This window comes from Empidonax traillii, unplaced genomic scaffold, assembly GCF_003031625.1.
Source record: "Empidonax traillii isolate 1590-97213 ecotype Southwest subspecies unplaced genomic scaffold, ASM303162v1 scaffold21:size2437335, whole genome shotgun sequence".
NCBI lineage: Eukaryota > Metazoa > Chordata > Aves > Passeriformes > Tyrannidae > Empidonax > Empidonax traillii.
Window position 1 is genome coordinate 232,664 of NW_020955214.1, and position 12,035 is coordinate 244,698.

At 44.1% G+C, this 12,035-nt stretch overlaps 1 protein-coding gene across 4 annotated transcripts in view; it reads right to left on the minus strand.

Moving 5' to 3' along the window:
* PDGFD (platelet derived growth factor D) overlaps positions 1–10,437 on the minus strand; it is a 142,491-nt gene extending 132,054 nt beyond the window's left edge. For 2 of the 4 annotated variants that reach the window (XM_027900077.1, XM_027900068.1), the window contains exon 1: positions 9,955–10,437. In XM_027900077.1, the coding sequence (XP_027755878.1) occupies positions 9,955–10,084 (130 nt within the window). In that variant the 5' untranslated portion in view covers positions 10,085–10,437. The remainder of the gene's footprint in view (positions 1–9,954) is intronic. The other 2 variants (XM_027900093.1, XM_027900085.1) reach the window with 1 other exon arrangement.
* Between the last annotated feature and the right edge of the window lie 1,598 nt (positions 10,438–12,035).

Here is a 12,035-nt window from a genome sequence, read left to right on the forward strand (position 1 = left end):
TGAAGGTGACTAATGAAGCAAGGGAACAGGCCTACAACCTGATCCATGAAAACAGTGCCATAACTTGGGGCTTTATATTAATTTCAAAGCAGCAAATTCTCTGTCAGCAAGGAGGTCTTAAAACCTTTTACTGACATCTGGATCTGTTAGTGAAATCATTCCTATTTGTTATTATCCCTGCTGTGATATCACAATTAAGAAGCTGTGATGGTCCATCTCCACAAAGAATCTCCAGGCATTATCACCACTTGCTGTTCTCATGCAGCACTACTGTCACTGGTTTGCTAAAGAGAAGAATTTATCTTTCAAGCACAACAGTACATAAAGGGTTTCCAGATTCCACAGTACTTCTGGTGATCAGCCTTCTGTGCACCTATTTTTATTCCTTCTCTCTAACCAGTCTAGTTCCTTTATTTTTGTGAGTCATATCAGATTAGAAATACATTCAACTATGAGAAAAATCTTTTGCAACTGATCCAAGAAGAAACAGAAACCCACGCATATTACACTTGCAGCCTCTTTAAAACTAAAAAGCAAACAGAAACAATATAAGACACTGAAAAGTACTGACAGGTTTCCTTACGGTCTTATTTAGAAATGTATTGCCGCTGAAGTCACTTGTAGGATATCCTGTGGGTGACACATAAGGTAGTCAGTACAGGAGAAAATGCAACCGGACATTTGAATGCACAAAGCTTTGTTCTGTATTTTTGCTACACAATCTGTAACTGCATCAGTTGCCCTTACCCCTTCATCTCTGTCAGTGCAAAGGATTTGATTTGGGTTGTATTGAGGTGGGTGTTGGTCTCTTCTCCCAAGTAAAAAGTAATAGGACAAGAGCAAATGGCCTCAAGTGAGGTTTACACTGGATATTAGGGAAAAATTTCTTCACTGAAAAGGTAGTCAAGCACTGGAACAGGCTACCTAGGGAAGCGATTGTGTCACAGTCCAGGAAGTATTTAAAAGATGTGTAGATGTGACATTAAGGGACATGGTTTAGTAGCAGGCTTGGCAGTGTTGGTTTAATGGTTTGGTCTTAGAGTTTTTGTCAATTTAAACAGACTCAGATTCTGTAACAAACTCATCCCTGAATTCAAAGGCATTTTCATTTATCATATATTAATTCATGTGAACTGTGAGCCAGACCTTGCTGCAACAAGCGCTGATGGAAGCTTTTCCAAGTTTTTCATGGACCTAGTGTTTAATAAATATTTTTGCAGAGTCTAAACATCATCAAGTCCCAAGGCACAGCAGGGCTAGAATACATTGGCAAGAAGTTTGAACAGAAGGTAAAATGTGTCCTCCTGCACAATCTCCAAATATGTAGAGCTCTAACTGCCAAAGCAGAAACATGGGTTGCTGGCCTTCACAGTGTGGGACACAGATCAAAAAGGAAGTATGAAACTGAAGATTACTTAAGTACAATAGGAAGCTCAAGATCATGTAGGATTTATTCACTACCAAAAATATTAGAGCCAAACCCAAATTCCCAAAAGAAAGTATCACCAGTTTGACAGTGTAAACAGGCTATTTCCTTAGCTTTGTAAACAGGAGATTGATTTGAAACAAACTGCCAAACAACCTAACACAATCCAGTGTTTTAGCCAGGAGATCCTCTCCAGAAGCAATGATATAAGTGGTCTCTTTTATCCCAAATGTAGTATAATGCAATCAAGCTCACAAATACAGCAGGATTTTTGGAGGCAATTCTTGAATACAACTTGAATCAACTAAAAGATTACTACTAAATTTTGCTGCAGTAGAGGACAAATTCCTACTACAAAGAATGCCAACACAGAGCTTTTGTGGTATTTCTTAGGACTCCTTAAATATTCTAATGTCAAATCCCTGCAGCTGCACAAAAGCCAGAAAAAGACAGGGCAGACAGCCCTACTCTATGATTGGGATCATTCTACAAACATTGAGAGGTAACTCAAGCTGGGTAGGCAAAACACAAGGCTACTACACAAGAAATGGAGGATGAAGGCAAGGAGAAAGGACAAGCTGGGCCCTGAGATGTGGTAGAACCAGACTTCTTTTTCCTGCTGCTGTTGTGAATAGGAAAAGGGGTGAGAGTGGGAAAGAGGGAGTGCAGGATTTTTTTGTTATTTACTTTTCCTATGTTCAGAGTCAGTCCTGTAAGATATTTTATTTGCTTTTAAAGAGATCAGTCTGTAATTTGCTTCAGATATATTTTAATATTATCAAGACTATCCATAGGAAAACACATTAACTCCTGCTGCATCTTTTGTACATATGGTATTATTAGAGGTATGAAAAGAAAGCCACTCCCTGTCCTTCTAATTTACAGCTCCCCAAAGGAGTGTCTTGCTGTATAAATAATATGCATTTTGTGGATACGTTCCTTTTATATAGTATTTACACCCAGTCTAAAGAAGGAGTGCATGAAATATAGTGTAGTGAATTTCTAGATAATTTTGTTCAAAGAATTTCTGCCTTGTATAATCCTTTTTCTAATAAGTTCCTTTTTACTTAATAGAAATTTTAATAACTTTCAGAACTTTGACTACCAAAACTAACAGACAGTTTAAACATAACTGCTGCTTTCAACCCAAATTCCATAAATTACACAGCTACCAACATCATGTAAAAAGGATACTAATTACTCAGATTAGTTAGCTTCAAATATTTGTTTAACACTTCATTGTTCAACTAGGACTTCAAAAAATTACAATAAACCTGGTCTGGGGGGGGGGGTGTATTCTAAAAAAAAAAATCCCTGGGTACAATATTTTCATGATTTTAATACTAATTTGGAACCTATTATGTCAACTGTACTTAATCTCACTTCCTTGTGCTTCTGTCCTTTAAAAAGATTCAAATTATATTTATTCTGCAAAGGCATATATAAAAATATTCATGCCTATGATATATATACTTTTTTCATTTTAACAGAATATTTGATAAATACAGTTGACAAAAACATCACAGTAAAGGCTATGGAAAAGGCCAAGGTACTTCTTTGCCTCAGTCTTTAATAGTAAGACCAGTTGTTCTCCAGGTATCCAGCCTCCTGTGTTGGAAGAATGAAGCCCCCACAGTCCAAGGGGAAATGGTCAGTGACCTGCTACACCAGTTAGACACAAGTCCATGGGGCTGGATGGGATCTAGCCAAGGGTCCTGAGGGAGCTAGCAGAAGAGCTCACCTGGACACTTTCCATCATTTACCAGAAATGCTGGCAAACCCAGAAACATTTGGTTAGCAAACATGACACCCAACTACAAGAATGGACAGAAGGAGGATCCAGGGAAATACAGACCTGTCATCGTGACCTTGGTACCAGGGAAAGTCATGGAACAGATCAACTTGAGTGCTATCATACAGAACATGCCTGACAACCAAGGGATCAGGCCCAGCCAGCATGGTTTTGTGACAGGCAGGTCCTGATTGACCAACCTGGTCTCCTTTTGTGACAAGGCAACTCACTCACTGGATGACAGAAAGGCTGTGCATGTTGTCTTCCTGGACTTTAGTAAAGCATTTGGCACCACCTCCCACAGTATGCTCCTGGAGAAACTGGACACTTATGGCTTGGAAGGGTGCACTGTTTGCTGGATGAAAAATTGGCTTGATGGCTGGGCTGAGAAGGTGGTGGTGAACAGAGTTACATCCAGTAGGCAGCCAGTCTCAAGTGGGATTCCTCAGAGATCGATTTTGGGGCCAGTCCTGTTTAATATCTTTATTGACAATCCAGACAAGAGGATTGTCAAGAGTGCACCTTCAGTCAGTTTCCAGATAACACCAAGTCAGGCAGGAGTGCTGATCTGCTGGAGGGCAGGAACAGAAAGGCTCTACTGAGGGATCAGGATAGGCTGGATTGATGGGCTAATGCCCATTGTATGAGGTTAAGCAAGACAAAGTGCCAAGTGCTGCACTTTGGTCACAACAACCCCATGCAGTGCTACATGCTGGGGGAAGAGTGGCTGGGAAGCTGCCCAGAGGAAAAGGACCTGAAGGTGTTGGATGACAGATGTTGAACATGAGTCAGCAGTGAGCCCAGGTGGCCAAGGCGGCCAATGGCATCCTGGCCTGTATCAGCAATAGTGTGGCCAGCAGGGCCAGGGCAATGACTGTCCCCCTGTAATCGTCACTGGTGAGGTTGCACCTCAAATCCTGGGTTCAGTTTTGGGCCCCCACTACAAGAAAGACATTGAGGTGCTGGAGCGTATCTAGAGAAGGGCAATTGAGCTGGGGAAGCACAAGTCTGTTGAGGAACAGCTGAGGAAGCTGCAGTTGTTTATCCTTGAGAAAAGGAGGTTCGGGGGGGACCTTATCGCTCTCCACCTGAAACAAGCTTTTAGTGAGGTGGGGGCTGGTCTCTTCTCCCAAGTAACAAGTGAGAGGACCAGAGCAAATGGCCTCAAGTTGCACCATGGCAGGTTAAGATTGAAGAAGCATCTCTTCACTGAAAGAACTGTCAGGAAGAGGCTGCCCAGAGATGTGGTTGAGTCACCACGCTTTGGAGGTATTTAAAAGACATGTAGATGAGGCACTCCAGGTTACGATTTGGTGGTAAACTTGGCAGTGCTGGGTTAACAGCTGGACTCGATGATCTTGGAGGTCTTTTCCAACCTAAACGATTCTATGATTCCTAATTCTGCAAATACTTGTACACTTTTTCATTATAAAATATAGTTTGCTTTACTCAACATCATCTCACATATAGGCTATTCAAGCTTTCTTATTACACCATCATGTACGACTCTGCCCCTTGATTTTAATGGAATTAGGAAGATGCTCAAAGTTAAGCATGTGATGAATGTTATTGCACTATAGAGTCCCCATGAGTTTTCTATTTATGCCTATTCCTATATGTTTTATAAAACACTACCTCTCTGTGGGATCACAGTGGGAAAAACCTCCACATTATTTTAGAAATTTCAGCATTGTTCAGTTTCTACAAATCAAAGCAACACTATTATCAAGTTTTTTCTTCAAGCCTTTTAAAAATTAGCTGGCCTAATCCCGTTTCATACAAACACATAAAAAAATATAAAAAAATAACACCACACCAAAAAACACCCATGAAGTTTCGAGAGACTGGTTGGGGAGTTTATAGTGACTTTGACTGTATGATATAAATCTGTCTGATAAAACATGTTTCAAGCTCCTTTAGAGAATTCCTCCATGCTTTTTGCTGCTGAGTCAGGGTTGAAATTCTCATGCAATATCCTTTGATACTTCAGTCCAAACTGTTAATTATACAGATAAGAGATGTCAACAAAGTTAAACTATTGTAGACCAAAGTGTATTACTACAGGGAAATTATTAAGGCTTTTAAACAAAAAAAAACTGATGAAGCCTGAAATACACATTTTTATACAAAATCTACAAAGTTGGGGGAATAAAGCCTATAAAACAAATTTATTCTATCCATTTTACAGTTGACACAATTTTATGTTACTACAGTCCTTTCAGAAATGTATACAAGCCTATGATAAAAACTCAATAAGTGCATTCCAAACCTGAGGTTCCAATATCACCAGTGATTTCACAGAATCTTGGAGTCGTGGAAACATGGAAACACAAAACCATAGAATCATGGAATATTTTGAGTTGAAAGGGCCTTAAAGATCATATAGTTCCAACCCCCCTGCTATGAGGAAGGACACCCTCCACGATACCAGGTTCTCAGAGCCCCAGGCCCTTGTCTAGGCCTTTCTGGCAACTTGTGCCAGTGCCTCATAGTGCCAGTGCCTCACAGTAAAGAATTTCTCCCAATATCATAAAATCATAGATTGGCTTGGATTGGAGTGATGTTTAATATCAACTATTTCCCCATCTAATTAAAAAAAAATCCCAAAACAAACAAAACCCAGAAAACAACACAACTGTATTTTCTCCCAAGATCAGACTCTCAATGCCTATTTGGTGAGAGAATAATGCCCAAATCACCGAATACTTTTCGTCATGATTAGGCACAGGGCAATGCAGGGAAGAAGAGGGTAGAGTTAATGGCACACATCCATTTGTACTGGCCATGAAAGAGCCAAAAGCTGTTGGCAGTTCCCCAGAATTATAAAGTATGATTTTTCTTTATATTTTGGTGGTGCACAAGCAAGTCAAAGTCTGGAAATTCCTTTTTTATTTTTTTTTATTCCTAATGAAAACCAAAAGAGCAGAGAGTCTTATCTTGAGTCATCTGATGTTATGGTTTCAAATCCACATCAGAAGATACTGATTCCATAGCTTTCAGTTGTTTACATACTGAAATGATTTGACACTATGCTGTCTGGTTTGTTCTGCTTTTTCTTTAAACTTTGGAGTTTAAAGTTTAAAATATGTATAGTGATGCTTAGTCTGAAGATATGGACTAGGAAGACTTTCCTAGACTAAGCAAATGTTTGTTCAATAATAGATAAAAAAAAGCAAATGATGTTTCAGTTAGACATTATAGAGTAAATAAGCATTTATTTATCTCCCCCTTTTCACCTCCAAGTATACATAAACAACCAAAACAGGAGAGACAAAATATCAGACTTCTTGTAATTAGCTGGTATTACCTGCATTACTGCAAACTGGGAAAATGAGTCAAAAGAGAACAATGGAAGCATCTGGAAGACTCTCAGTGTGTTATTCCAATGCACTTCAGAGGACTTAACAGCATAAATAAACACTTTAAGTGAATATCGTTACTTGCACTATAAGTGTTGCTGGCATCTACAGGACACTTAAAAAAAATTGATTAGTGCTACACTGGACTGCTGAGTCACCAACGCCCGTCCTTCCACTGGGACAAGAGGATGTCTTGTAAGCAGGTTATTTATATTCTTAATATCTTCAGCAGAAAGTACAGTCTGGTTAGGTTTGGTAGTCATTAAATGGCACTTTATGTGCTGCCCTCATCTACAGATTTCTTATCAGAGCAACTTCAGTCTTAAGTAAGAGAAATTACAAATAGGCCAACCTCTTTTAGTCTGAAAGAAGAAAGACAATATCAAATCGCAGAGTGCAAAGGTTTACTTTGGCTGAAAGCAAGACCAAGTTTCCATATTAAAGCTCCATGTACGCAGTATCACTAGTTTATCCTGCTTGGAAATAACAGAAAAATAGAATCCAAAGGTTTGTTTTCTTTTTTAGTAGAAAGTGCAGGTGGTCTTGGACTTGCCAAGATATAATGTTTTTTTAAAAAGCTGAACAGGCCTTGCCTCCTCTTCAGTATCTCTTTTAATTCCGCAACATAATAATCATGATCATCAACCCAGAACATAATATTACTTCTTATTCTTTCTGTGTGCTTTGAAAAAGGCAATTGGAACATATTTACCCCCAGTGTACTGTGTGCCCTAGATCCTACTTTGTATTTTCATGTCTGCAAATATTTACAAAGCAAAAAATACCGTCTCAGTGATGCAACTGACATGCCTTTAATGCTATTCCATATCATTGCTTCAGACCAAAACAACACACAACCACCACTTCAAATTATGAAAGACAGAAATATTTTTAGTGGCCTACAGCCAACCATGGTCTAAACACTGCTTGTGAGCTCATCACATGCATGCAACATTTGGAATACCCCTCATAACCTTTGGCTGCACAAATATAGACCTTTAGTCAAGAAACTCGAGCGACAGTTTGGTTCATTTGAGTAAAATCAGGGGGATCAGCAGCTGATCTGCTTTAGGTGTTGTAACCTGATACCCATCTTCACTGGCCACATTAGAACACAAGGTCTTTGCAGACAAAAAGAGGATTCTCAAGCACAAAGAGAGAGCAAGGCATGCTAGGGGACTATATGTGGTCTGCCTAAAAGTCTGTTACCTCCTCAGTAAATGGCTATCCAGTAAAGAATTGCAGAACTGTCTGACTTTAGCGTGGGCATGTGTCACTACCTCTGTAGGCTGTAGGACTCACTAGCACATGACTTAGGAAAGATGAAAGGCAGCATGTAATTACATATAGATCTGCCAGCAGCCCCAGTATTAGTCCACCTGGTATGCACAAAGTTCAACTACTACAAGTTGCCTCAGATAATTTTAAAGGTGCAAAGCCTAATCACAACATTAAATGATCACAACTAGGAAGAGAGCAATTAACTAATCATTTCAGAAGCTTGTTCTCTTCATCACTCCAAGAAACAATTTCACCACAGGAAGTCCTCTGCAGACTGAAACACCCGTCACATTGCCATTAAGATGAAAACTTTATTTATATTAGGCATTAATGATTTCTTCATTGACTACACAGAGGAGATCAGAGTAAAACACATTTTGATGTTCTAAGTAAATCACTGCAGTTTTCCATGAAGAAGCTTGTCTGAAGTTTGACTTGGATGGAAACTTGCTTAGTTTAGTTCAGAAATGGTCCCAGTTCTTCTGCGAAGTTTAAGATGGCAGGCTTACAAGTCATGAAGCTTGATAAGGTACACAATAGTTTTAAAGGATGAAACAGAAATAACACATATATGCTTTTATTACAAACAGTACTTGTTTTACTTTTTAAATGAGATTTAATTGGACTTCTGTAACAGAAGGAACTGCAATTCTGTCTTGATCCTGACTCAGTATCTCAATTCTAAGAAGAAAGCCCTCCACCTTCGCTATGCCTTCTTTCAGTGATCAGAAAGGCATACAAAAGATTATTACGTTCAATATGGCTCCAAAGTTGAAACAAAAATCTCCTCCTCAGTCAACTGTATACCCATTACATGTGTTGTATACATGCTGGAAAATAAACACTGGCAAATACAGTGTACAGTCTTGGAAATGGCTCAAGTGACTGGGTTTTTGAAAAGGGTTTATAAGAAAATATAAATTCTGTCAACTGAAAGATGTTAACTTGAAGACTGAACCTAACTCTGTTCATTTTCAGGGACTACATCTTGCATTTCGCTGTGTAAGAAGGTACACAGCAACGTGCAAAAGCAGGTCCACGTGAAGCTGGAACACAACAGGCTGCTCCCCAGCCAGAAGTTCATCACTCTTCCCAAAGGGAAAGGCGTGGATTCCAGAGGTGATTCTCAGCAGCGCTATTTTTATGCAGCCTCCCCATTCATTCACCATGGGGCCAACAGCACACGGCCACGCTGCCCGTTCACTCGAGGCACCTGCGTCCCACTCAGCCGCGCTGCGGACCCTCGGCAGCATCTCCGCTGTCCAGGACATCCCCCGCTGGCAGCTCGCCGGAGCTCAGATACGACAGCTGAAACCACCTTTCCTACTGGGCGGGCAGTACCCGAGAGCTCGCGGCAGCCCTGCATGGTGCTCACCATCCCTGGGCATCGCAAGGGACGAGGCCAGTCCCGGCGAGGCATTGCTCGCCCAGCAGATTCAGGGGAACCCCGAGCTCTGCGACCCTGCAGTCGAGAGAGTTCCCCACTGGGAGGGCGGCACCCGACAGCCCTTACAGGAGCCGAACGCGGCGACGGCTGCGGGGGGGTGGGCTGGGAGAGGAACCCCGCTTTCCACAAGGAGCCCTAAGGCGACGGCATCGCCCGTCACCCACACACCCGAGGGTTCACCCAGGGGCCCCTGTTCGGCCGGAGCCGCCACAAACCCGCCGCTCGCCCGGCATTGCCCCCGCTGTTGGCACATCACAGGCACACGGGGGACACGGACCCGATGGTTGTCAGGGGTGAGGTGCCGGCCGCAGCCCGGAGGGGACGCTGGGGGCACCGTCGACTCCCAGGAGACCTCCCCGAAGTTGCCCTGAGAAGTTTGGGACCGCCCGGAGGTGCAGCCGCCGAGCAGAGCCGCCCCCTCAGTCCACACCTCCCTCCTGGCCACACGCTCCTGGACCAGACTTCGGGGACTAACCCCCATGCCCCGACTGACCCCTAGGGGACGGTACCCGCAGCCAGACCGACCCCCGTCCTCCCCTGGGGACGCGACCCCCGCTCGCGGGAGAGAAGAACGGCAGCCCCGAGGTGCGCTCAGAGCTCCCCCCACAAATGCAGCCCTTGGGCACAAATAAAGCAGCGGGACACTTACCATCTCGCCTGATGTTGGAGGCCCGCAGGGCTTTTATAGATCCGCTCTGGGCAGGGGCGGTGGTGCCCTGACGGCTGCAGAAGTTCGCACAGACGACGGCGTAGAGCAGGAGGAGGATGAACAGTCGCATTGGGACCAGCTGCAAGCGGGACCGTGTCTCTGCGAAGAAACGGGTCTCCCGCCGAGGGTTCTTCCCTCGTTCGTGTTCTTTACCTGTTCCCGGACTTTTTGTTTGTTGCGGGTTGCTTGTGTGTTTGGGGGAGTTGTATGTGGGGTGGAAAGGGGGGGGGGGTGAGGTACGGGCGTAGGGGGAATGGCACAATCCCCGCAAAAAAAGCAAAACCCCACGGCACGGGAAGCAGCAGTCGCTGCCGACGCGCTACTCTCCGAGCTGCCTCCAAACTTCCTGCATGCTGAACTTTTGGCTGCCCTTCTGCGCCGGCCAAACTCGGCGGAGGTGCGGAGCGGCCGGGCCGGGTCCGCCGCCCCCTCCCCTCGGCCCGCACGGCCGTGCCCCAGTGTCAGGCGGGGGCTGCCGCTGCCGGGCTGCGCCTGTCGCCTCGCACCGCCCAGCGCCGCTCCGCCCGGCTGGAGCCGCCGCCGGGGTCTGGAGCGGCGGGAGCCCCGCGCTCGGGGCCGAGGGGGAGAGGCGGCCCGGGGGAAGGGGGCGGGAGCGGTGCCCGGGCCCTCCCTGAGCTACTGGCCGCGCCGTCCCCGCTCCGGTCAAAAAGTGGCAGGAGGGGTGGTGCGAACGCCGGGTTCCTGGCGGGGGGGTGCGGTGGGAGCCGTGTGCCAGGGGCTCACCGACAGCAAAGCGGCCGCGCACCCGAGGGTCCCGTCACGCTTGGGCCCGCGGTGGCCACGAAAAAGTCATCTCTGGGCTGAATGACTCAAACCACTGAACTGCGCCAGGGCGGGTTGAGAGGACTTTGTGGGAAAATTGGTGAATAACCCGCAGTTGTCCCTGGGAGGAATACATGGGCTCTTGTGTCATGCCAAGTACTGCCAAAAACCTTTCATAAAAAGTAAATTCCTACTAATTTAGACCCTCATCAATTGGGTCTGGTATTAAAAGATTGTATTACTGGCGGATGAATTTGGGTCTAAACCAAAGGTATGTGAGGGTTGTGATCAGATTGCTAGTTTAATACTCTCTTTCCTTCCATTAGCTACAGTGAAAATAATCAAAAGGAAGATGCAGGAAAAAAAAAAAACTCAAGTTTTAACAGTTCTCTAATAAATCCTTCCCTACTTTATTTCTTAAGACTTTTCATTTACTCTCAGCCAGTCTAGCAAACTGTAACATGCTGCCAGACCTTTAACAACGTGAAACATACCTCATTAGCAGAAGAGGAATGTCAATACGGTGCTATACCAGGAGTCTTGGATGAGTCTTGCTACACTCTGAGAACTGCCTCTGGCTGTGTGAAGCATTTTCTCTGAGCATGTTAGGATGACAATGGGACTGAAACATCTTGTATGTCTTAAGAAACCAGTAGGGTGCAATTCTGTTATGCATAATTCATGCTTCTTTATCCCTTTCATGTTCCCCAAAACTGACAGCGAACCTAATCCTGCTCCCACGTGGTAGATAATGGAAAGGCTCCAACAGTCCTTCATTTGTGAGCAGATGTGCCTACATTTTAGGTGCCCATTTCAGGGGGGGAACTGGGTGAACAGAGTGGTCTATTCAATCAGCCTAATAGAAGTAGAAAGTCAAATAGAGGACATAGAGGAAATGAGGATGGGGGAGCTCTGGAGATGTCTTGTTCATCTAGTCAGTAAGTCTGCCTCTTTCCAGTTGCCTTAAAAGAAACTGGCAGGAAATGCCAATAGAATCCCATCTCCTTAGCTCTATTCCGAGTGCAAGTACCTTTTAGCATAAAAGAAGGTGGTCAATATCCTGACCTTTACCACAACCTCGTGGTGAACTCGTGTTTTACTTAAAGTCCTCAGACCCTCCTTCTCTCTTAGACTCAAGATGCTAGAACCCATAACTATTTGTCTTTGGGTGAGTGGCCATTTAAAGGTGGAAGAGGAAGGGAAAGAAGGACAGATTACCTCCCACCCAAAACTTAGAC